Here is a 24641-nt window from a genome sequence, read left to right as displayed (position 1 = left end):
TATTATTATTTTTTTTTTGGTTGATTTTTTAATAGAATTGCCACATGGCTAGCACATGGGGCATAAAGTGAGGATGCAAAATGCAAAATTTTTCAAATAAAAAAATGATTAAAGATCAATAAAAAATTATTAAAGAGAATTATTACCATTTTAATAAATTAGTAAAGTTTTAAACGAATGCAAAAAAAAATAAATAAATAAAGGCTTATAAAAAAAAGTAAAAAAATAATAATATATACATATTATAGAAATTCAAAAAAAAAAAACGTAAAGGCTTATTAAAAATAAAGTAATCAAGTATTTATAAAATATCGTAGAAAATTTTGAAAGATTATTTTTAAAAAATATATGTTATTTTATTTATCACATGTATTTTTTATATTTATATTTTTTATTTTTTTAAAATTCTTTTAATATTTTTTAATATGTATTTCTTATAAAAATTTACTTTTCCAAAAAGAATTGATTTTTTTTAATGCTTTTTTAAATTTTGTATTGGTTTTTATGTTTTTTTCAGATATCTATCTTATTTTTATAAATCTAAATAATAATTTATACATATTAAAAGTTTCTAAATTAAAAAGAAAAAAAAAAGAACACCCATAAGAAAGCAATAAGGGGTTTATAAAATATAAAAAAATGGAAATTTATTATTATAAAATATATTATTTTATTTATTACATGCATCTTTTATTTTTAGAATTATTGTTTGGAAAAAAAAATTACTTATAAGATTTTCTAATATGTAATTCTTTTATAAAATTTTTACTTTCCAAAAAATATTTTCTAATGCATGTTCAATTTTTTTATTGGTCTTTATTTATTTATTTTTAGGGATATCTCTTACATGTAAATATTTTTAATTTTATTTTTGGAAAATTACATTTGTAATTTCTTTTTTTTATTGAATTATTTAAAAAATAGTATTATCTAACATTTTTATTTGTATTTTAATTAATTTTTTATTTAGAATTTTTTAACTTTGCACTCTAAACTTTATAGAATTATATTTTGTATCTTTATTTTTTATCTTATGCATGTGTCATGTGACAGACCTGTTAAAAAGTTAACAGGAAAACAAAAAAAAACAAAAAAAGGTGCAAAGGTTCAAAAAAAAAAAAAAAGAAAAGAAAAGAGAGAAAGTGAAATTCATGATGCATAATGCCAAAAAAAAAGTTCTTTCAAATCATAGGTAGTTTAGATTATATTGATGCCAATATCTCATGCCTATTATTTGGTTAATTTTTTGTATGAAGGAAAAAAAAATAATTCGCTTGAATAAAAAAGTTAATATTTTAAAATAATTTTATTGCCTTTTTTTATTAATTCTCTTGTTCTTTAGTTAGTTTTTTTTTTTTTTTTTTTTTGGAGATCAATGGTCATTCTTCTTATTAGTATTGATCTCAATGATATATATATATATATATATATATGTAGATTAATTTGCGCATTATCCTTTAATTATCCAAAATATATCTCTTTATATCCCTAAATCATAATAATAAGAAGATGAAATGTTTATATTTGATAAATATAAATTAAAGCGTTACAAAAATTATATTTTTGAAAAATATATAATCAATAACCGATCTAGCAATATAAAGGAATATATTCAATCTAGAATTTGAAGAATTTTAAAAGTGTTAAAAAGTTTGGAGATATTCGATTTAAATTTTGAAGAAGTCCATACAAATCCAATGATATTCAATTTAGATTTTAATGAATTTTATAAAAGTACATTAAAATTCATGTGTATTCAATTAGAATTTTGTAAAAATTTTTTGAAATCTAATGGTATTCAAAAAATCATTAATTTTAAAAAATTTTAAAAAATGACAGATTTTAATGGATTTGAAATAATTTAAACAATGAAATTATTAAAAAAAAATTAACAATATGAAATCCAGCCTTAATCCCAAAGATTTGATTGGATTCTTATAAATTTTTTATGAAATTTATAAAATTCTATTACAATCCACCAAATTCTTTAAAATCTATAACTTATTTTAAATCTATTAGACTTTAGATTGAATACACTCCCCTAAATATATTCTACATGATTAATAGATACGTTTACAATACAAGCTATGTTATAAATAAATTTGGATAGCAATCAACACAATAAGTTAATTAGAGAAACACACATAAGTAATTTATTTAGTTAAATATTAATTGAACCTTCATATACAAATTCGTAAAAAGAAGAAAAAAAGAAGAACACCATGTACAAGTAAATAATAATTAAAATTGCTGTATATTTATCACCATTTATATCCATCATCTATTTAATTGGCTACTCCTATGTGTTCATTTTTTCATATTAAATTTTTTGATTTAATAAAATCAAAATCAAAATCAAAATAAAATGCAAATAAATTTTGGTGAGAAATAATAATAATAGTAGTAGTAGTAGTTGTTGTAGTAGGATTTTATCCAATAAAAAAATAATAATAACGGTAATAGGATCAGATCTTCAATCTCTCATTCATATCGGATCAATTTCTCCTCATTTTAAAAATTTATCTCATCTTTTAAAAAAAAAAATTATTATTATTATAATTATTTTATTTAAATTTATTATTTTTTAATATTTTTAAATGATATGACTTTTATATTATTTGTAATAAAAGATGAGTACAAGAGATAAAATAGAAAATCCAGATCCAATAATAATAATAATAATAATAATAGTTAAAGTAAGAGAATCTCATTATGATTGCATTTAATATATGAAGTAGGTAGTTGTCTTATGAGAGTGATTACTTGAACATAAAATGTGTCAGCCAAAATAACTCTCTACAAACCTACCAACCTAGTAAAACCAGCAGAGCGACCAAACCAAGAAGAAGGTGCTGAAGAAGAAGAAAACAAAGAAGATGGAAAATCCAGGTGATCAGGAGCACAAAGAAAATAAGGAACACTCATACCAGCTTCTTCAAGGTCCATGTAACTTTTTGGAGCAACTTACGAAGGCTTTCCTCAACTGCCTGGGCCTTCTTGACCATACATCCACTTCTTCAAAATCTGCAGAAAATGAAGCTGAAAAGAATAGCTCTGTAAATATCTCTCTCACAAACAAGCACATCAAACCCCAAATATGTTATATATATGCACTTAATTTGTTTTGTTGCTTTGTAGGTTTCCTTAATTATTGGGCTTTGATTAATTTATTTATTTATTTATTTATTTTTTAAATGCAGGAAGAGAATAACAAAGTCCAGGAAAATACATGGCCTTCAACAATGCTTTTAAGACAACCTTCACCTTCACCAATTAGTTCAGGGCCTCCCGGTGGTCAGATCAACAATGTTTCTCCAAATTAATTGAGATGACTTAATTAATATATATATATATATATATGCTTCCTGATTAGGTATATATATACATATATAAATAAATAATTCAAGTTTGTAAGTTGTACCCTGTTTTTTTTAAATCATATATATATATATATATATATATGAGAACTACCTGATTATCTCCTTTAATTGGAATGGTGGGTCTGTTTGTGATCAGAAAGGTTTTATGTAATGTTTCGCTTCTGCTCTAATATTTTCATGTACATATATATATATATATATAAAATATTTATCGGAGTGAAATATTGAAGGGATATGCATTTCTTAATTTGGACAGCATGCTCTTGTTGTTTTCTACTTGTTTCCCAGTGCGAAATCCGATTATTTTGGCCTTTTTCACGATTGAGAATCTTAGTTTCAATTCCAGAGGAATATATTAATATTAACTTTTCGTACTTTTGTGTAGAGCTATTAGGTGTCAGCAATATGGCTTAAGGGTGGAAAATTCAATGGCAATCCAAACAACGGCACTTAAAACCCAAAAAGAAAAGTATTTAGATAAGTAACAATTAGATTAAAGCATATGTATTTATATATATATATATATATATATATATATAAGCTAATCAAAAATCAGACTGATAAATTTCAATTGAATTTACTTCTTTCACAAGTCTCTCTCTCATCAAAGCTTTATGTGGCAAATACTTATTGATTGGTTGCATTATCAGTTTTATTAATTGAATTTAAATTTAAAACCTAAAATGAAATATAACAATCTTAATGCTTACTATCTAGATTCTTTGATTTTATAAAATTAGGAATTCTGTGATTAAAATCCTAATTTTATGATGATATATTTATTTTATAAAATTAAAATATAAATTAATTAGAGCAAATTAATCATTTATAATTTATTAACTTTATAAAGTCAATATATTCTAACAGAATAATTATTGTTAGAGTTATTTTTTACATTTATACATATCATAATTATATATATGTTGAAATCATGTTTTTATATATTTTAAAATGATTTTTCTTTGTATACAAACATAAGTAGAATTTATTAAATTCCCACAGAAAATTCCTCTAGTTTTTTTCAACTTTTTTCATTCCAATTAAAATCTCCAGAATTTGTGGAAGGATAAATTATTCCAAAACTCCTTCTTTCAAATATATATATATATATATATATATATATATATCTACATTTTTAATTTATCATCTAAAGAAAAATATAAAACTTTAAAAAATTAATTCTTCATTCCAAAATATATAATTTATACTCATAATATTTTTAAAAAAGTAATTTGAACTTCGTTTTTATGAATGAAAAATCTTTTGTAATTTTGATGAATATAGGGGTTTTTATGTAATTTTATTTGGAATTGGATAAGGCCCTCCCCCCTCCCCCCCTCTTTCTTTCTTTTTTTTTTTTTTTTTTTTCCTTTTTTGGTTGAGAATGGAACGGTAGTTAATAATATGATAGACAAATGTAATCAATATTTTCATATATATAAAATATTAAAATATATATAATTTTATATTTTGAAACGGTAGGTAATATTTGCATCAAAGGTAGTATTTTATTTAATGCTCTCCTGTTTATATACAATACTAAATATATGTATACCAAAGGCAGGTGAGGTCAAAGAGGTGCTATAGCATTCCTCTCCTCATTTGCATTTAATACAAAGTAGCAGGTGTCTAGTGAGAGAGACTTGTCCAATTGTTATTACCCAAAAAAAAGAGAAAAGGCTACTTCAATTAACTCCGACCAGACTAAAAAAAATTAAAAATAAAAAATAAAAAAGCCCCTCGAAACCAGCAAACCCACAAACAAGAAGTAGAACAACAACAACACCATCAAAATTATTTGGGAAAAAAAAATGGAAAACCCTCAAGAGGAGCACAGTAGTCAAAGAGAAGAAACAACATACCAGCTTTTCTACAGCCCCTGCAAGTTTTTTGAGCAACTCATCAAGGCTATCATCAAGTGCCTCTGCTATGACTCTTCCTCTTCTTCCTCTACTCTTCCAAAATCCCAAGACCATGACGACCCTCCTTCACATATCAACGAAACAGAAATGAAAAACACTGTATTTTCTCTCACTCTCTCTTTCTTATAATTTGCACCCAATACAAGCAGAGAATTACACTATTTGTTTTGTGTTTCTGCTCTTAGTGTTTTTTAGCTAGTTTCTTTTTTCTTTTTTTTGGCTATAAAATATGTATTTTTTTCGTATAATAATGCAGGAGGAGGAGTCTGAAGTAGCCCAGAGTAGTAGTAGGGCAACAACGCTTGCAAGAAGACCACCAAAACCAACAATAAGCTCCGGTCCAGGAGGTGGTCATATCAACGTTTCTACCACCTGATCAAATTAATCATAATTATGTGGATTAATTAGGGTTTGTAAATATATATATATAATCCTCTACTCTTTCTCTTTCCAACTGAGATCTTCTCTCTTTTGATATGGTGGGTGGGTTTCTGATCTTCTGCTTGATGGAAATAATTAATTTAATATATTATTTTTACTTCTATTATTTGCAAAATGTTTTTTCTTTTATCTTTTTTTTTCCCCTTATTTTCCTTTTTTGGCTTAAATAATAATATTCATGTGCATTTAATATCAAGCATAATTTTTGAAATTTATGTATGTCAGTTTGTTTAAATTTACGATTGACTTAGTGGTTCCTAATTAAATCCATATAGTTTTTTTTTTTTATGATTTCTTCTTTTTTTTTTTTTTTTTTTGAAACAAAAATACTTATAATGTTAGATTTTACATCTGTCTATCACCTCAATGCAACTACAATAGAAATGCAAGTTATTTTTCTGGAAATGCATTTCTGTTATAGTTTTTTTTTTTTTTTTTTTCCAAAATCCAAATTATAGTTTTTATTTTCTCTTCCTTTCTATTACTGTCATATAGTAGATTTTTTAGATAGTAATTATCCTCTCAGGTTAAAAAAAAAAAAATGCATTTCAAATTAAAACAACATAAACATTTGAAAGTAAATAACAATATTATTAATTTTTTTGCAATAATTATCAATTATTTTTTAAGTATGCATGAAAATATGAAAAAAATGAAGAACATAAATGATGGCTTTGAATTTTCATTTTCAATCCTAAAAATAATAATTATGTATGTCAACATTCTTTTTGCGTGCATATTGACTGCTCATAAATCTACCTAACAAATGAGGAAAAAGAAAAAAAAAACAATTTTATGACTCGAAGTAAGGTCCTTATTTTATTTTATTTTATTTTATTATTTATTTTTCCACTTTTTGTGGGGGAGGAAAATATCATATTTATACTTTTTTGAAGCTAGATTATCATGTTGTTAAAAGTAATATACGAACTAGATCTAGACTAAGAATTAAGGGCCTAAATGCAGTTAGATTATTCGAATATCTAGTGTGAAAAAAATTATAAAAGAAAATCAAATAAGATATATTAAAAATACATATTTTTGTCATAAAATATTATTTTTTATGGTTTTTTTAACAGTATTCAAATATAATATACGTCTTATCTTAGCTATCTATTATATTTTAGGAACTTGTGAGTTTAAAGGTTTTGTGTAATTAGTATTAAAAGCAATTACAGATTTAATTAAATAGAATTAATAAAATAGAAAAATTGAATAAAAATGCATTTGATTATTAAAATAATTGATAGTGCTATTATGTAATCAGTCGCTAGAGTTTTTTTTTTTTTTTTTTTATATTGAGGTAAAAGTAGGAGACTTGTTAATTTTAAGTTTTTTTGTAGTAAAAAGATGAATATCGATGGTTAATTTGACGTTAATTTGATCATATAATCATCACCAATATGTCTCTCTATTGTCTATATGTTAATGTCTTCGAATCGATTTCGAAAAAATACAACAAAATGAATTGTTTATGGGATACATACTTTAATTACTTTTAAGTTTTTCTTACACCTATTATTACATTTCAGGTTATTACGAATGCAAACTTTTTTTAATTCTATCAAACAAAATGCAGATTTCTACGATCCTAATATTATTACTAGATATTAGATATATTTTTTGTTCATTGTTTATTGTTTTTTGTTTTTTAGTAGTTGGTGGGAGTGAGGTAAATTTTGTCTTATTTCAGTTGTTACAGAGCAACTGGTGTTATCCTAAAAGCTAGATTCATTCTCTTTTTACATTATTCTTTTATTTTAATTATATAAAGTTTTTTATTTTTTTTAGTGAATATAAAAAGTAATTTGATTATTGAAACATTGAAACATATATATATATATATATATATATATAAAATTTTGGTAATAGATTGAAAACAGATCTTAAAACTACTAGGAACGCCCTCATCAATAATATGGAGTTTGGACAGGTGTAATCGACCTTTAGCCGTGTGGGTGCCAATCTCATCTGACCCCCTATTCAATACCCTCTGCTACCCCCACACAGCTGTCTGACCAAACGTAAAATGATTTTTTTTTTTTTTGGGGTAATTTACAAAAAGTGAAATGTTAAAAACAAAGCCTGGGGTAGTTTCAATGAGGTAAACTTACCCGGGAAATTGGTATAGACTATTTTCCTTCAATTCGAGAAGGAAAATATATATATATATATATATATATATATATATATATATATATTTGTATGAAATTTTGCTATGCTTTCATAGAAATCCAGCATAGTTGGCGTTGACGACCTAAACATTAACGTCCAATTACTGGTAATTTACATTTATATATTGTATACATCCTATAAATATATGCAATGGAATGCACAAAAATAGCATGATTGTATATACATTTGCCATCTTTATTTGTTTATGTCGACTTGGCAATTTAATTAATTATTACTATAGATTCACTTTTTCATATAGCTGTTTTTCAATTTTAAAAAACAAAAAAATATATAAAATTAATTCATTATTGTTATATTATCAGTCTATCTCAGCATTAATTATAGTTTAGTGATAACAAATAGCAATAAACAATAAAAAGAAACAAGAAAAGAAAAGAAGCCCAGAAGAGATCATAAATAGCCTTGTACATCCATTGTTGGATTCCAAGCAATTCATGTCACATTATACACTCTGCTTTTCAACTAGGAAAGGCAATCCCCTAATCAAAAACAATCATCAGCACTCATTTTTCCCTCCATTTGTTTAATTCTACTTATCTCTTCCACCAGACACACTCTAATACAACCGCCAATCTTCCTACTTAATAACATATTGTTAACCATTATTCAACAAAAAAACACATTGTTAACCATATCCTCTGTACCATGTCACGGCAAAAGCATTAAATTCAATGCCCATATTATTTCCAGTCATGATTCCCCACTATTCTACACCAAACGGAACTTCAAGCCAAAAAAACCTTTAAGAGGGAGGGACAGGGGACGTTTGGATGTTAAGAATCATGATCTCTTTCCTATATATAAATATATACACGATTTATCTCATTCAAATCTTATCTCTTTCCTATATATAAATATATACGACTTATCTCATTCAAATCTTAACTTCTAATCTCTTTACAAGTCAAGTAGAACAGAACCTTGGAGCTCACCAAACAATCTTGAGCCTATACTTTTCAGCTCGTATCTCCAAGCTCATTTGCTTGACCATATAGCAGTTCCATGCATATTTCCATCACCAAGTAACATCGCTACTAAAGCCTACACAACATTTAGTTATATCCAGTACTAAATGTTTTGAATGACTCTTTTTGCTCATTTTATTCATATCATCTTTTATCCTATCCACCTCTTTTCTTTACTTTCATATGCAGCGCCCTAAATCACTTCTTTAAAGCCAGATTCAAGCTCAAACCAAAATATCATGACTACAACCATTTTAACGAGGAAGAGCGCTCTCCTCTATAAGGTAAGTCCACATAACAAAATTATACTATACCGTTCAGGACAACATGCCAATGAGCATCCAAGTAATCTTTCACTGACAACATTTATAAATCCAAAAAAATAAAAGAAAAAAAAAATATACCGTTACTGGATTCAAACACGAATGTACAATTGAGTATCGTTCTAAACGTCGTACTTAAAGCAAAGTCAGACTTCTCATAACACACTTCACATAATTTCAAGAACTTTTTCAAAAGCAAGAAAAACAATCATCAAGCCGAAGAAGTTTTCTGAAGGACAAGAAAGCATAGCAGATGCAAAGAAGTAGAATTTCTATTGTCCACGTGAACTAGTAGTATGTTTACAGCACAAAAGTTTAAAATTCTAAAACACTCTGAAACCAAAAACCAAGTTACTAAAACATAACCGTGATTGAAACTTGATAAAAATCATTAAAGTTATGTACATATTCAAAATTTTGAAATTGCTCACCATGAAGCTCTCTCTCTATCTGTTTCAATTTATAGCTACCGCTTAGATCGACTGCTAAAATAGTTGAGTGCCATTCTTGAAAATCGGGTGAGAGTGAAAAACATCTTCCAGATAGAACGACCTTTGACAATCCCATTTTTTATACCCCTTGCGGTTTTAGCCACAACTGGCTCTTCAACCTCATTTTCCCTATTGGCTATCTCCTGCAACGATGCTAATCAAAGTAAAGACGAAGTAAAATTCAATGATCTCCAAAAACCCATTTTCCAACTAAAACAATAAAACTACGAAAGAATTCAAAGAAAACGTAGATAACCTGGCGAACCCATGTTTGCCAAGCGGTGCAACCTCTCCTCAGCTACACGAACAGCTCGAGTGGAACTTTTAACTCCTTGTGTAATTCCCTGCCTGCACAAAAAAACCAACCAAAGAACTCAGTGTGAAATGAGTTAAAAAGATTGAAACTTTGTTAGCAAAGAGAAAGGCAATGGAGTTTTAGAAGCCAACCCAAGATCACTGAGCTCCATAGTAAGGTCACTGATCTCCATCCCAGATAATCGAACAGCAGCCATTGTACCAGGCAGCTCTTCTCTCACTGCATCCATGAGCTTCTCCATTGATTCAGCTGCTCTCTTGAAAGCCTTTTTCAGAATACCCCATTGGAAAATTAAGCAACAACGAATACATAGAAACGGCATTGCAAGAAAACTCTACATTCATGGAAAGGAAAGTGAATTCAAATTACGAACCAGAAGTGCCGGGATTGCAGAGCAGAAGAGGCAGGTCGCCGAAATTGCCGCCTACACCAACAAAAACACAACCAGGTATCATTAATAACCTAAATTTTGGGGATTATTGTTTTTCAGAATACCATTTTGTTTGCGCAAATTCGAAGCGTATTAAAGGCATTAAGCATAGGTTTTTGTTACCGCGCAAGCAATGACGTTGAGCAAAACGACATGGCGGTCGGTGAGGTTCCACTGAGAGAGACGGAGCGAAGACGACGATAGCGAAGGGGTTCCGACGGTCTCCGTGTAATGCGACGGCGGAATAGATGACTCAGCTCCAACATACTCAGATTGCACGGAGAGAGACCTCGGCCGCCGGCGAGAGTAGGGTAGCTTTAGGTCGTACGGACGACGGTGCAGCTTGCTGTAACCGGCGACAGCATTAGTCCTTGCCCGCTTGATTGCACAGCTCGTGACCTGCAATTTCAGATTACACGACATCGTTTTTCTCGCTCTTTTATCTCTCTTCCCTTCTCTTTCCCTCTCTCTGTGGAATTTACATGGGAGACCCTTGCAGTCCCCGACTTACCGGAAGGTGCGGTTATTTGTGTAATTTCATTCAAAGGGAAGGGTGATTCCGTCATTACAGGATCCTGGAGGGTACATGATGGTCAGGCCGAATTGACGTGTCCAGGCCGGCCAGCGTATCAATGAGCCTCCAAACAATCACAATTCACAAATGGAGGCCGCCAATTATTTTTTAAAAATTAATTAATTTTATTTTTTTTTTATGAAAAATAAAGTAACATCATAATTCATTGATAAAAATATTGTGTAACCAAATATATCGACCAACGAGGAGGAATGATTAGTTTAGTTGAACACTTTTATTTGTATATATGAAAATATAATTTTAATCATAAAATAGACGGAATTCTAAATAAATTATAATTTAAATAAATTATTAAAAAAATAGTCGACAGTGGCTTTATGTGAGACCATGAAATATCTATATAATCTATAAATGAAGTGAAATTTTAAATACACGTATATAAATGAAACGGATAACAAACTAATTAAAAACTGATGCCAAAGAGATCGGGAAAAAAAAAACTGCACGTATCATTTAGGAAAGATTGATTTGGTAAATAGATTAGAAACCTTTGCATTATTGATTTGCAGTACATATTAGGACAGGACAAGAAGTCACTTACACTTGCATCATTATTGTTTTATTGGATGTCTTTTTTTTGTGTTCGTATTGTTTTAGTAAAATATCATTACGCATAGATTATTATAGTGAAAAACTCAATTACAAAATAAAACATTTCTCAAGTTACGTGCCTGCCTTTATGTAAAAAAATAATATAAAATAAAATAAAAAATTGCCGTGTGATGATCGTTTTCCTTCTGTAACCTTCACATCAAAATTGAAATTTCTAAACTGAATGCCTTTCACTGATGCACATGGCGGATGAAAGAGAAAGAGAACTAAAAGATTTTTCCTTTTCCATTTACATCTCATATTTACAGAATAATTGCCCTCTTACTTCCTCTACAAAATTCTTAACCTTGTCCCCAACCCTTTCTTCCACACCAACTTACAAACAACCCCATTTTACACAGTATATAAATATGATCCTAATTTTCACTACCTCAAAATTATTTTATTCCTCTTTCTTTCTTACTTTTTCTTTCCTCATTTTTCTCTTTCATTTGTAACCTGTCATTTTTGCAAATCTAAGGTCAAAGCAGCACCGCAGACCAGTTGCTTGACCAGCTCAGATCGACAACTATGGATCTGTCACCAGCCAGCTCAGATTGCATATTATGAAGAAGATGTAAAAGCAACCACAATAACAAAGCAATATTTTAACCTGTATTTACACCAATCTTGACAACTTCCTGGACTGTCGCGTTGCAGAAGAAACATCTATGGCAATTCAAAAGATGCCTTGTTATACAGCCATAACAGGACCTGTGAGCACAAGGCACAAATCCTGCATCGGCTTCGCATGCATAACAGATACAGCAGACCCTATCTTCTGAATCTGCTTGTCCTCCACATTCAATACTACTAACTTCTTGTGACTGGCTCCGGCTTACAAGATGGCTCATAAAACTCTCTAGCTGCGTAAGTTTAGTAAGATAAGCATCCCCTCTGAAAGATCCAGCCTGGAAAATCATCAGAAAAAAAGGAGGGTAAAAACAATGTATTTTCAGGACACTGCATGCTAATAAACCAGAAGAGGACAAAAACAAATATATGGCAGGACTGCTTGATAACTATACAACAATAATTCCAAAACTAAGCAGCATCAGAGCTAAAGACTCATATTCTCAGTCTACGACCTGAAATTGGATTTGCAATAAAGAATAAAGAAACTACTTGCAATTTGAGCAGTCATGAGAGTGTTGAATGCGTGTTCAAATATATGAGAACACATTATGCTCTACTCCCAAATATGGCAAACACCAACATACAAGAGCATATTTAAGTTAACAAGAACATATAAAAAAGAGTTGACAAGAACTAACCCAGTTGTAATCCAACAAGTATTGGAATCCACAATGTACCCTGTCAGGACAATCCATACTTGCAAAGACACCTGCAACATCATTGTACTCCTTATATTCTAAGACTTCACTAGCATCCACTAGATTCAGTATGATCCCTATAATAGGTGCCAATATCATTCCTCGATTTACTTTCTCTAATGATTGACCATGTCGTCTAAGTGACCTACAAAACATATAACAAATGAGATTGAAAAAAAAATTAAACTCTTACCATCTCCTGAAAGTTATAGCTACACATCAAGTTAGGAGCTAAAGATGACTACCATTAACAGGGAAGAAGAGAAAGGAAGAAAAATAAAATAAAAAAGTAAACAATAACCAGCAATTAAAACGAAAAGATGAAAGCAAAATGAATAAAGGATCATAGAAGGCGAACAACCAAGCATCAACACCACCACAGATGTAGCACCCCGGAAGGAGAAAGAAAGGAAAAACAGAGAAGACAGAAGAGAAAAAAGAGAGATAAAACAGAAGAAAGAAGGGAGAAATTATCTGAATGCTAACCAATTCTGCTACGTGCTTGGGTTACAACAAGTGAATTCATAGCTACAAAAAACCAAGTCTATCTGGCAAACTAAATTAGCTCATACTTGTAATTGAAGATAAACCCTAATAAGCTTCATAAACTAATAAATACTCTTGTTTGTAAATAATCCTAAAATAAAGCATAAATGTTATGACCCATAAAAATGGAAAGAAAAGAGGCGAGAAAAGTGAAGAAAGAAGGAAAAAAAGAGCACAGGGAAAGAGGAAGAAGATGAGAAAAAACCAGGGAAGAGACCAGGTTACAACTAAACAAATTCACAACGAAAGAAACCAGGTCTAGTTAGGAAAATACACAACATCATAAATTGTAACTGAAAATAGACTATAATAAAAATTCTTTAATTCCTAAGTAACTATTAAATACAGCATACTTGCTAAATAATCTCTATCCATGTTCCACATCAAATACCCTTACAAACAGCTGCTTAAGAGGCAATCAAGTCAAATATGCCTCATTTATACGAAAATTGAATAAGTAGTTTCAAGACGATCCTTTTTAATCAAGAATAAATAATAAATTAATAAAACGATAATGAAAGAAACAAGTAAAAGAAACAGAAAATAATAGCATAAATGCATTCACTAGGAAGAGAACTTACAAGTCAAAAAACTCAGCATCTGCTGCCGATGTGATATGGTTCAGAATAAAGATAATCAATTCAGTTAGCCGTCTAAGGTTGGTATCACTTCCTATCAGGAATGCTTGAGGAATCTCACGCGTACAGAACTCCAAAACCCTTGCAAGATTGCATGAGAGATCAAATATAACATTGCATTTCTTTTGCTGAAACTCTAGTACCTGGAAAGATGATTGACAACAACAATTACATAAAGATCTCAAGGTAGAAGCCTGCACCCTAGAAGAAGCAGTTATCGACTGCACCACATGACTTAACAGAATACAAATTATATCTGAAAATACCTCATGTCTCAACTATTGATATATAAACCTTCCCTACAATTGACGATTAAGAATGTACGCACATTTTACCGTCAAATTTTAAGTAAAGAAAATAAGGGAGGAGGGGTTAAAAAGTGATAATTCCAGATATTTACTTCGAAATATCTTAAAATTTCTCCCCAATAACACGGCAGAAAAAGTAAGAGCAGTTATTATTTTTGGTCTTACTGTGTCAAGTTGGTCCAATTATGTAAAAATCAATCAGCAGTGACAAAACCATATCTAGGACAAGAATACAATTATCATATGGATGACCTAACCTACCAAAACTTTTAGGTTTTCAATTGGTCATATCCAAAGTCCAAATAGCTCATAGTTCTGTCCTTCCACACTCTGTCCCATTTTAGACTTTACACAATGATAATGCTCCAGGTGTGGTCCAAAGTCACTTATGCACAATATAGGCATCTTCTAAAAAATGCTCAGATATAATATGTTTAAAAACAATATAAAGAAAAATAGTCTACCAAGTAATTAATCAGAAAAACACAAAAGGAAACTGAAATACAATATATACTTGGATACTATTTGATAATACTATTACAATTCGTACCTGGTATTTTTCTTGCATTTCTCGAACAGAAACTGAAAATTCAGTCATTGCCCAGCTGAGCGTGTTAAATAGGCGATTGAGAAAAGCTGAAAACAACCCTTCATCATTGGTGCAAGCCTCCCTTAACAATCTCTTTAAGAATCCATAAGCCAAAGAAGACAAAAACAAATGATCATCAGAAACTAATACACACACAGTAAAAGGAAACATGATTTAAAGCAACATTGCACATTATTCACCTGAAAAACTACTGATGAAGACGATGATTCTCCACGCTTTGATGAACCAAATCCAGATCCCTTACTCAACCGCAGTAGAATGTTAGTGACTGGAATCCAGGATCTGTTATCAAATGCCGACAGCAGTGCCTTTGGCATCCTTTGAATGGCTGCTTCATTCCTCTCGAAAGCAGCTAAATATTCCTTGTACTGCACCAGGACTGAGATAGACTGAAGAAGAAGATCTCTAAGTTCTGCACTTGATATTCTAGGATCATTGAAGTGTGTGACTACAAAAGTGACCTGATAAACAAGACATCCATACGTAATTATAAGTTATCATTGAAATAAACTCAACCTAGCAAATAAATTTTTTGATTTTCCATATTAATAACAAACATCTCACATGGAAGTGTCATACTCTAATTTGAAACTAAGAAGTCAAATGCTTACCCATCAATCATATTCCTAGATCACTAATTCATCAAAATTCAGAAATAAAATTTGGTATGATTAAAAATTACAAAAGGAAAGATGCATCCATAATTATCTATATGAATCATTCTCAAAATAAAATAAGCATTACAATAAAGTAAAAGATTTTCCTCTAATGTTCCTAATAGACATGTAATCAAGGGAAAACCCTATGATGCAAAATTGACACAGGCAAATGACCTAGATAATATCAGTGACCAAATTATTCCACATTGACAATAACATTACATCCTAAATTTCATAAAGTTTGTATCCAGAAATACATATACAATGTACTAATTCACCATGGCGTTTAGAAAATTCAGCTCCCACTAGCCAACAAACCAGTAACAAATTGCTAAGACTAACATGGACCTATATTGTATTCTTATGTTGAGTGTGTATTTGCTAGATATATGGCTGGACCTATATCATATTCTTATGTAGAGTATGTGTATACTAGATAAACTATTGGGGAACTCCCTAACAATTGAAAACTTTAGAATTGATGGAAAATTAACATGGTATATCATACCCATAACTCAAGTTGTCTATCTAGCCTCATGTTTGAATCATTGTGACCCGTATTTCTAGCTATTTATTGTCTGCAAGTACAAGGCTAAAATTTGTTTCTAGTTATTATTGTATGAGTGTGCCTGCTTGTTGACGTTTTATGTCTATTGGCTATGGTTAAGTCCACTTGCTGGCAACTTAAGCCTTTCGGGTTAATAACAATAATTTTTATCATGCAACTCATCAAGTATCTTGAAGTGACCCCTTATTTCCACAAGACTAACAACAGTATTGTAATAAAAAGCAAATAAAAGGATGAACACATCAGAAAACAGCATAAAAGCGGAGACATACAAACGAAGTAAGCCCTTGCTTGATAAATATAGATGAAGGAACAAATGGAGGATCACTCTTTCGCAACACATGAAAGGAGTCAACCTGTAATGTAATAGAAGAGATATAAATAATATAACTGAGGAACAAAATCAATTATCGAAACAAAATACCATAAAGGATTCCATATACAGGGTGCCTGACATTAAAAGTAACAAGCCATATATGCGGCATATTGCCTTTGAAATATTAGTCCAAGAAAAAATCTTACATTTGGCTTGTTTAAAAGATTAGAACTTTAGCATAACAAATGCTTATATTAAAAAGCCAAAAGTTCACAAAGATGGATATCAAATAAATGCTAAAGAAAAGTCCAAAAAAATAAAATAAAATGTAAAACAAAAATAAAGGATGTTGAAAATCAGAGACATACTACCTATGCTATTTGCTTGCCATTAGGTTTCCAAAAGGAAAAAGAGGAAACGAAAATCATTAGCTTTTTCATATGCTTGCAATTTACAACAAGCAATAACATTCTAATCCAATTTTTTCTATCATCTACAAAATTCAACATACTTTTGACAAAAGACGAGAACATACTAGTAGTGGTGTGAAAATAATGCAACAGAAAGCGTGAAAAAATGCTTTACTCTTATTACAGGAAACAAACAAGGACACTTTATACTTGTATAAAAACAAATACATAATTTATGAAGTTTCATCTCATTTAGTAACATTTATTTTCATTTGTAAAAGAAGGTTTAGATTTACCAGAGCTTCCAGATAAAATTCAGGGACATAAACGAACACTGACTCCAATTTGCTAAGAACCAGCAGCAGCTGTACAGTCCACATGCATGTTGCATACATCCCTCTTTGCTTCCATCGAGAAGATAACGAGATGCGATACCTGTTAGCATTACAATCCAACCAAATGAAGAAGAAAATTTAAGTAACATAAAATTTAAAATGATAAAACTCGTAAAGAACATATAAATAACAATAAGCATCTAGAATATATCTCTGTTGCAATGTTATGATGTATTAACTATTGGAACTTCATGATACAGCAAGTTAGACAGACAACATATAAGAATTACCCAAAAAGAAAAGGATGGGGAAAGGACTAGATATGCTAATAAAAAAAGTAGCAAAGAAAGTCTAGAACCCTAACAAGTGTATACCAGATGTCTAACACAGTTTTATCCAAGACCACATTTCAAAAATAGCATAATATAATAAGGGCCGTCCTCCAATATGATCATATCAATCCCAAAATATAGATAGAAGGAACAAATAAACCTTGGCACCTTCCCTAAAGAAAATTAATGCCAAACAAAAAGTTCCTTTATTGTTGACCATTGTATGTGGCATGCAGTAATAAGTAACAAAACAAAAACATCAAAAGCCACCTAAGAAGCTCAATCCATCAAAATGGTTGCAAAATATAAAAACAGCAGCAGACAGCACAGTTCACTGGATTCAATGGCCAAAAAGTTATTTCATCAAAGAAGTATATATTTTCAGACTCATAAAATTTAGGTGCCCAAACATGGGCTCATACAAAGCATGTGAAATTCTACTTTATCTTGATAAATAAAGTGATAAGAAAGAAGAAGTTAGAAGATCTTGCATATTGATGTATAATAGTAAGTTGTAACTATGACCAAAACATAAGGATAAAGGCAACTAGATCATTTGATAAGTTGTAAAATATGAGAAATGTGAAATATGATAAACAAATATTGCAGTTAAGGACAGAAAGATGCAGTAAAACTCTTAAAAACAGCAACCAGGAATATAAATAAGCTGTGCTTATTATTTAAATGAATAACCTATCTTTCAAGCATTTTGTTGGTGCTATTCTTACCATGCACAATGTCTGACATACTCGATAACTTCTTCTCGATAACCATTACGAGCTTCTTTCAAGCGCTTTAATTGCTCACTACAGGCTCGTTCTCTTATTTGTTTATCAGCTTCTTCCAGGAGGGATATTGATTGCGATTGATGAGACATATAATATGATGCCTACAATAAGAAATTGTAAAATTCAGATATAAACATGCGAGCCACACATCTGAAAAGTGATACCACATAGATAATATGGGAAGAAGACTGCTAGGAAGCAAAGGATTAAAGTAGTCAGCAGTAGATAAAAAACGACTAAAATGCAAATATGAAAACAAAAAACTTCACAATCATAACAACTAAATGCCAAATGCAAGAAGAATAAGAGGAAAAGAAAACTAAACAATATGGTGTGAGAGCCAAACACATAGTAGTAAGTATAATCTGACTAATCTTGTCCTAATTGGAAGGTGAAATTTTATTTTGTTACCAATATTAAGCACATATAAGTGAGATTAGGATCACTACTGGTCAAAGCTTATCAAACCAAATGGTACAACTTAGACAGTCCGACATAGTAATGAATACATGACAATTCCAGAAACCTGAAATGTCAAACACAACCAGCAATAGTATTGAAAAATGACTAGTGTGGAAGGAATATTCCCTATATGCTTTTGGATTCAGACTATTATGGGTAGAGGAAAGCAAAGTATAAACGAACATTTAAAAGATTGTAAATTGAATGCCAGCAGGTATTCCAAAGAAAACCTACCCAATCAATTTACAATTAGCTCTAGCTTAGGGTTTATCTTGAATAAGTAAAAAATGATTTTTTCCCCAATTTGATGTTTAAATCGGCATTGCTAGAAAATTAGTGGCAGAAGCCTCCAATCTGGGGATAAAACAATTACAAATTAAACTATCCAAACAGCTTGAAATAAAATAAAATAAAACTTCAAGGCAACGATACAAAAATCTTAATGACAATGATTTCTTTTCCTTACCTAAAAAAATATAAAAATAAAATGATTTCTTTTCTCTTTATTACTGGAAAAGACACTATAGCTCCCATAAACTTTACTTCTGATCATGTTTGAGCCAAAAAACTTCTCTTTCTGGAGAAATAATTAGGAATCATAGAATTTTAAAATTTAACCTACCAATTTCAAACATGCTAGGCATAAACTGATCCAACTTGCTTACAAATTATTTTGAACTAAAAGTAGGGTACCGTTTGAAACAATTAAAACTTCACCATAAAGAAATAGGACAAGCAATCATCAACAGATATATGCAATTCATCACATCTCCACAATATAATGGTCCAAGATATTCTCACCTGCTTAAAGTTTGGAGCAAGACCTATGTGATACAACAACAGCAGAACATCTAGAAGTTCTTCTTCTCGCAGGGTAGCTGAAGACAAATTACCTTCCCTTGGAACAAATCTAATATGCTGCACAGGACAGTAACCAAACTCTGATTCAGACTGATCACTGGAGCTCGGTTTATCTTCTATCTCATCATTTAAACTTCCAGCACTGCATTCTGAACCAACATGAGCAGATCTCTCTGGAATAGGATTGCAATGGGAACGAGAACCTTTGCCTGAGTATCTTATTGGGTCCTTCAAGCTTCTTGTGAAATCAGCATCATAACTTGAACAACAACATGGTTTTTGTGTGCTTAAATGAGTTACTCTGGTTTCTTCATCATCCATACAACCTTCTTCCCACCGAATTACTTCTGCTTCCTGATCCTTCACAGGATGTGCTTTTGATAAATGACTAAATGATCCTCCAAGCCTAGAAATGTCTCTTTGATGAGGATCATTTTTAAGAAACAAGCCTATGGGAAAACTTCGCTCACCACCCCTATGAAGAAATCCAACATCAGGGCTATTTTCACATCTCTTCAACCAGCCACATATGTCCCCCACGCCAAATCCTTCAGATAAAAAATGGAGTAAGACTGTGTAAAGAGAAACAAGAACAGAATTGCTGGAAACTCCAGGAGGTGGCACATTGCGATCTGCTCCTCTGTTCTTCAATAAGAGATTGTGTAAAAATGTCCTAAACACTGAACCAGGCAACTGAGGAGGTGTTACTGGTGGTATGAACTGTATGACCAAGAGACAGAGATCCCTATGCTTCTCCTCAATCTGCCAAAAAACAAGGAAAAAAAACAATTACTATCAAAAACAGAATTATATGAAACTCCACCAAGTGGATGGTGCACCTTCATAAACCATAAAAACACTCCAGAGCAGACAAGCTGTCATACAAAATATTTTGTACTATAGAATCATATACTTATCATGACAAATTGCTGAGTAATAACTACAAATTCCATATGTAAATAATTAATATAGAAACATTAATCGATCAAGATTACCTTTAACACTATGCAGTTAGCAACCCAGCTAAGTTCCACAGCATACAGCCAAATGAGGGAATTAATGCTTTAATGCTTTACAAGGAAACTTGATAAATTTACAGGAACAATTTAAAAGACTGTACAACACAGCAGCTGTAGATTCAATTCGTTAACAATGTGGACAATCCACACCTCATTTGATGTCTTTCCCCAGTAATGCATGTAATAACAACTTAATAAACATTAGTGAAATCAAATGAGGTCTTTCCCCAGTAATGCATGTAATAACAACTTAATAAACATTAGTGAAATCAGTCTAAGAACAAACAACCAACAGCATCTGTTCATTCCATTAGACAGGTATTCTGGATTTCTTTTATGCTAAATCTTGAGATATGTATTTATACATAGCACTCACAAAACAGAACTATCAACTTACAAGTGAAAGAATTAAATAAGGGAAGGACAAATAAAAGTCAGACACAGACAGTTTGACACCTAGTGATCCAATTCTAGAAGATAATGTGTAAAACAGCCGTGACCCCTCATAGTTTGATAAGAGAAAATGGATTCTAACTTTAACCAAGACATTTTATTTACCTCGTCCAATAACCCAACACTTTGGGGAAAGGATAAATATGCTATCTCACAAAGAACTAACCGAAAGAGAAAATACAATAGACAGATCCAAAATTTGAATGACTGGGAAGTACAAAATTGGTCCTATTGTAAAAAAAAGGGTTTGTATATATCAATAGAGATGTGCAAACTAACCGGCTTTCACACCTTAATCACCTCTTCCTTTTCAATTTTGAACCTGTGTGTTCAAATTCATGCAGCTTCAGAATTCAATTCAAGTTGGAGAGTCACAGCAGCAACTTTCAGCAATTGTAGGATTTAAGGTGCCTCAGAAATGAAATGAAATGAAAATTTTGTGGAAGAACAAGGGATATATGGGCTCTTTCAAAGGAACCTTACTGTTCGGCACTTTCATATCATATCCAGATTTTTATTTCCCTTAGTTTAATTTTCAGTTTTGTTCATTTCAGCCAACTCAGCCAGAGAAGTACCCCAAACTATTTTTTCACAAGAAGAGAAGAATTTTAGTTTTAAGTACCTTTTTTTTTTTTTTTTTTTTTTTTTCAAAGGTTGGCTTTCCATATTAATAATGGTAGGTCATATTCAATGGAACAGTAACAGGTCTCAAAAAGAATGTGCACTCCACTTACACTATGACATTATGGTGGGTAACCCAAATTGTATTTATTGTGAAGTATGCCATATGCAAATTATTATCAAAACAAATGAATAGATTAATAAGTCTAACGGCGAATTATTATGATCAACCATGCTAGTAAGTACAAGCACTACAGTGCAAGCTAGCTCAAATCACATTCAGATTCACAAGTGATTTTCATATCGAATTCTTAAATACAATAATCTATAATTTGACTAACATAAATTTAAAAATGAAGCCTTAGAAACTGAAATTGTACCTTACTCACTATATCAGACAAAGCTGTAGTTGTTAACATCATGCTGCTTTCATATGAAGCATCTTCAGATGAACCAGGCCACCAAACAGAAGGCATCAAGGACTCAAGATCCTGCTTGTTTGGACTCTTTCGAGAAAGGAAACCTTCAAACAGTAACTCAAAATCTGTTGACTTCCACCAGAGCACCATCAGTGCTTCTCGTCTCAAAATATGGCATGCCAATGCAAGATAGGGATATGACCCTGAACATGGACACTCGGTCAGGACCAACTTAGCTGTTTTGCAACTAGATGACAGAGCATTTATAATGTGCTCAAACAACAAATACGATCCTTCAAACTCTAGAAGGATATCAAGAATTCTATCCAAGCTTGAATAATCATGTGGTGCTTGCACTCCAAATACTTCCATCATGAACAACAGAAATGGACCCCATGCAATGTATTCTATGCTTTTGACATCTGCTTCAAGTACAGAGAAAAATTCCTCACATATTCCATGAGAAATGGGATTAAAAAGTTCTTCAAGTGAAACAAACCTCTTCAATCTCGTCAGTTTCTCAACAGAAGAATTCTCAGCTCGCTCCAAAGAGCGCAAATCCAACAGCCTTGAAAGGCACCGCAGCATTTGAGAAGCAAAAGAATTTACAGGTGGTGGTGCCTGAAGTGGGCGGTACCCCTCAATTGGATATTTAAATGGACGGGCCCCAAAATTCAATTCACATCGTTCACCTGGAGAAAGAGAAATTGCAGGATAATATCCATCTCCTGGGCCCATTTTACGAATCCCATGAAATGCCACCCCAAGGGAGACACCATTCCTACAGAAAGATATTTCATTGCAATCCAAATCAATACAGCATCCAATAACATCACCAACAACCCATGGCTGACCATAGGGTTCATCTTCTTTATTCCATTTCCTAACCCTCATCCCGTCAAATGCATAAGAATCATCAGCATCACCAACACCCTTATGATCAGTGAAAGGGCAAGAAACAGTCGCCCATCCTAGCTGCTGAATGCCCGAAGTTTCTAATATCACTTCATACATCCATTTTCCTTTCCACACGCAAGCATTAGCCCTGACACTGCTGAACATTGCTAAGCTCTCTACAAGTAAAGGTGATTTAATGATTCTAATATCTCCACAGATACTTTCGTCTTTAAGGCCAACGACATGGGGTCCACTACCATTATCAACAATACAAACTCCATCTATATTTGTGTCGGATGTCCCTAAGTTTGCATGAAATTCTGAAAATTCATTCTGTATGATAGCACGGACTAGGTCGCTGTCAGGTTGACCAGATAACAAACCAACCGACTTGTTTGGGAGACCAAAAATATATTCAAGAGTCCGCTCCACTGATTGGTGGCAAATATCATCGCAAAATGAAACGAGTCGAGATTTTGATGAACTCTCCCCACTATCCTCCTTATTCAATATCACGGCCAAGCCAGAAGAAAGCCCACCAATCAGTGGGCTGTCTTCAGCCATTCTTACAAGGGTAAGTACTTTATCCCCAGATTTTACCCCTAACAGCCAACCCAAAACTCTCAAAATCAGTTATGTCTGCAGAGATTACGAATTTGCTTTCAGAGATATAGGACCTTCCAAAAGAAAAACTCTGAAACCCTACGAAACTACCATCATTTTGGCCTGAAATTTGGAAGTCGCAACAAATACAACTTAGTTTCAAAAAATATGCAACACAAACATTCTTCATTTCCAAAAAGAGGCAACGAAAAACCACAAAACAAAATATACAATTCAACGATTTCGGCTTACAATGTAACTCATCCAAGTTTAGAATAATTACTAAGCCATATTAACTAAATTTTCAAATTTTCCTCAGCCATTCATTTCCTTACAATCATTTCGGCAACTAAATAGAGATCGAGTAGATAAAATGAACAAAACGAAAATTTTAAAACCAAAAGCACCTAAAACTACAAAATCTTCAGCACTCTAATGCATACAACAATTACCATACAAATTTCAAAAACAAACTTCTACAAACCAAAAAAAACGTACACAGACGAATTGAATAACTCAACCGACACAGGTACGGTTGCCGTATCTGGTTCCTTCAATAGGCATGGCGGCTAGGGTTTTGCAGAAGCCATTGTCACCGCGCTTAGAGAGAGAGAGAGAGAGAGAGATTTTCAGAGAGAGAAAGAGGGGTAAACGCGGAATTTTAAATTTTCCCCAAAAGTCAGGGAAAAAGAGAGCGAGCTGGCGAACCACAGGGACAAAGAAGCAGCTGCTTCACCCCCACGCACGCTGACTCCACCACCCGAACCCTAAAAATGGACTTAACTGACACGTGTCGATCCAGTGTGGGAGTA

The 24641-nt window shown here is 31.6% G+C and overlaps 4 protein-coding genes across 8 annotated transcripts; 2 read left to right on the top strand and 2 right to left on the bottom strand.

Moving 5' to 3' along the window:
- The first annotated feature begins 2784 nt into the window (after nt 1-2784).
- On the top strand, nt 2785-3501 carry LOC125423929 (elicitor peptide 6-like). The gene is made up of 2 exons (XM_048479875.2): nt 2785-3056; nt 3201-3501. Exons 1-2 carry the CDS (start codon nt 2877-2879, stop codon nt 3321-3323), a joined length of 303 nt encoding a protein of 100 aa, XP_048335832.2. The 5' UTR covers nt 2785-2876; the 3' UTR covers nt 3324-3501.
- Nucleotides 3502-5075: 1574 nt separating this feature from the next.
- Nucleotides 5076-5847, top strand: LOC107425485 (elicitor peptide 6). Its single transcript, XM_016035488.4, has 2 exons — nt 5076-5401; nt 5559-5847. The coding sequence occupies exons 1-2, from the start codon at nt 5192-5194 to the stop codon at nt 5676-5678; spliced, it is 330 nt and encodes a 109-aa protein (XP_015890974.1). The 5' UTR covers nt 5076-5191; the 3' UTR covers nt 5679-5847.
- A 3632-nt stretch (nt 5848-9479) lies between these two features.
- On the bottom strand, nt 9480-11078 carry LOC107425472 (uncharacterized). Of its 2 annotated transcripts, none has more exons than XM_048479295.2 (5): nt 10588-11078; nt 10408-10458; nt 10166-10299; nt 9975-10066; nt 9480-9872 (listed from the first exon to the last, which is right to left on the bottom strand). In XM_048479295.2, exons 1-5 carry the CDS (start codon nt 10885-10887, stop codon nt 9694-9696), a joined length of 756 nt encoding a protein of 251 aa, XP_048335252.2. In that variant the 5' UTR covers nt 10888-11078; the 3' UTR covers nt 9480-9693. The 2 variants fall into 2 exon arrangements, with proteins under 2 accessions (XP_048335252.2, XP_048335253.2); XM_048479296.2 differs by having other exon boundaries at nt 9713-9861; nt 10588-11076.
- Nucleotides 11079-11861: 783 nt separating this feature from the next.
- LOC107425486 (E3 ubiquitin-protein ligase RKP) lies at nt 11862-24590 on the bottom strand. Of its 4 annotated transcripts, none has more exons than XM_016035489.4 (11): nt 24328-24589; nt 22291-23952; nt 19758-20579; nt 18435-18595; nt 17336-17474; nt 16586-16669; nt 15266-15547; nt 15027-15158; nt 14112-14311; nt 12925-13129; nt 11862-12561 (listed from the first exon to the last, which is right to left on the bottom strand). In XM_016035489.4, exons 2-11 carry the CDS (start codon nt 23788-23790, stop codon nt 12259-12261), a joined length of 3828 nt encoding a protein of 1275 aa, XP_015890975.3. In that variant the 5' UTR covers nt 23791-23952; nt 24328-24589; the 3' UTR covers nt 11862-12258. The 4 variants fall into 4 exon arrangements, 3 of the variants coding, with proteins under 3 accessions (XP_015890975.3, XP_024931946.3, XP_048334662.2); XM_025076178.3 differs by having other exon boundaries at nt 22291-23865; XM_048478705.2 differs by lacking the exon at nt 12925-13129 and having other exon boundaries at nt 12373-12561; nt 24328-24590.
- Between the last annotated feature and the right edge of the window lie 51 nt (nt 24591-24641).

Source organism: Ziziphus jujuba, chromosome 7 (assembly GCF_031755915.1).
Source record: "Ziziphus jujuba cultivar Dongzao chromosome 7, ASM3175591v1".
Classification (NCBI taxonomy): domain Eukaryota; kingdom Viridiplantae; phylum Streptophyta; class Magnoliopsida; order Rosales; family Rhamnaceae; genus Ziziphus; species Ziziphus jujuba.
This window is presented reverse-complemented; position numbering and strand designations above follow the sequence as displayed.

Coding starts and splice junctions, on each gene's coding strand:
- LOC125423929 (XM_048479875.2), top strand. CDS start 2,877: ATGGAAAATCCAGGTGATCAGGAGCACAAAGAAAATAAGGAACACTCA. Junction 3,057..3,200: donor AAGCTGAAAAGAATAGCTCT/GTAAATATCTCT, acceptor TTTTAAATGCAG/GAAGAGAATAACAAAGTCCA.
- LOC107425485 (XM_016035488.4), top strand. CDS start 5,192: ATGGAAAACCCTCAAGAGGAGCACAGTAGTCAAAGAGAAGAAACAACA. Junction 5,402..5,558: donor AAACAGAAATGAAAAACACT/GTATTTTCTCTC, acceptor ATAATAATGCAG/GAGGAGGAGTCTGAAGTAGC.
- LOC107425472 (XM_048479295.2), bottom strand. CDS start 10,887: ATGTCGTGTAATCTGAAATTGCAGGTCACGAGCTGTGCAATCAAGCGG. Junction 10,300..10,407: donor CTGCAATCCCGGCACTTCTG/GTTCGTAATTTG, acceptor ATTCTGAAAAAG/GCTTTCAAGAGAGCAGCTGA. Junction 10,067..10,165: donor ATGGAGCTCAGTGATCTTGG/GTTGGCTTCTAA, acceptor TTTTTTGTGCAG/GCAGGGAATTACACAAGGAG.
- LOC107425486 (XM_016035489.4), bottom strand. CDS start 23,790: ATGGCTGAAGACAGCCCACTGATTGGTGGGCTTTCTTCTGGCTTGGCC. Junction 16,670..17,335: donor AATTTTATCTGGAAGCTCTG/GTAAATCTAAAC, acceptor ATTACATTACAG/GTTGACTCCTTTCATGTGTT. Junction 13,130..14,111: donor GATGCTGAGTTTTTTGACTT/GTAAGTTCTCTT, acceptor TATGTTTTGTAG/GTCACTTAGACGACATGGTC.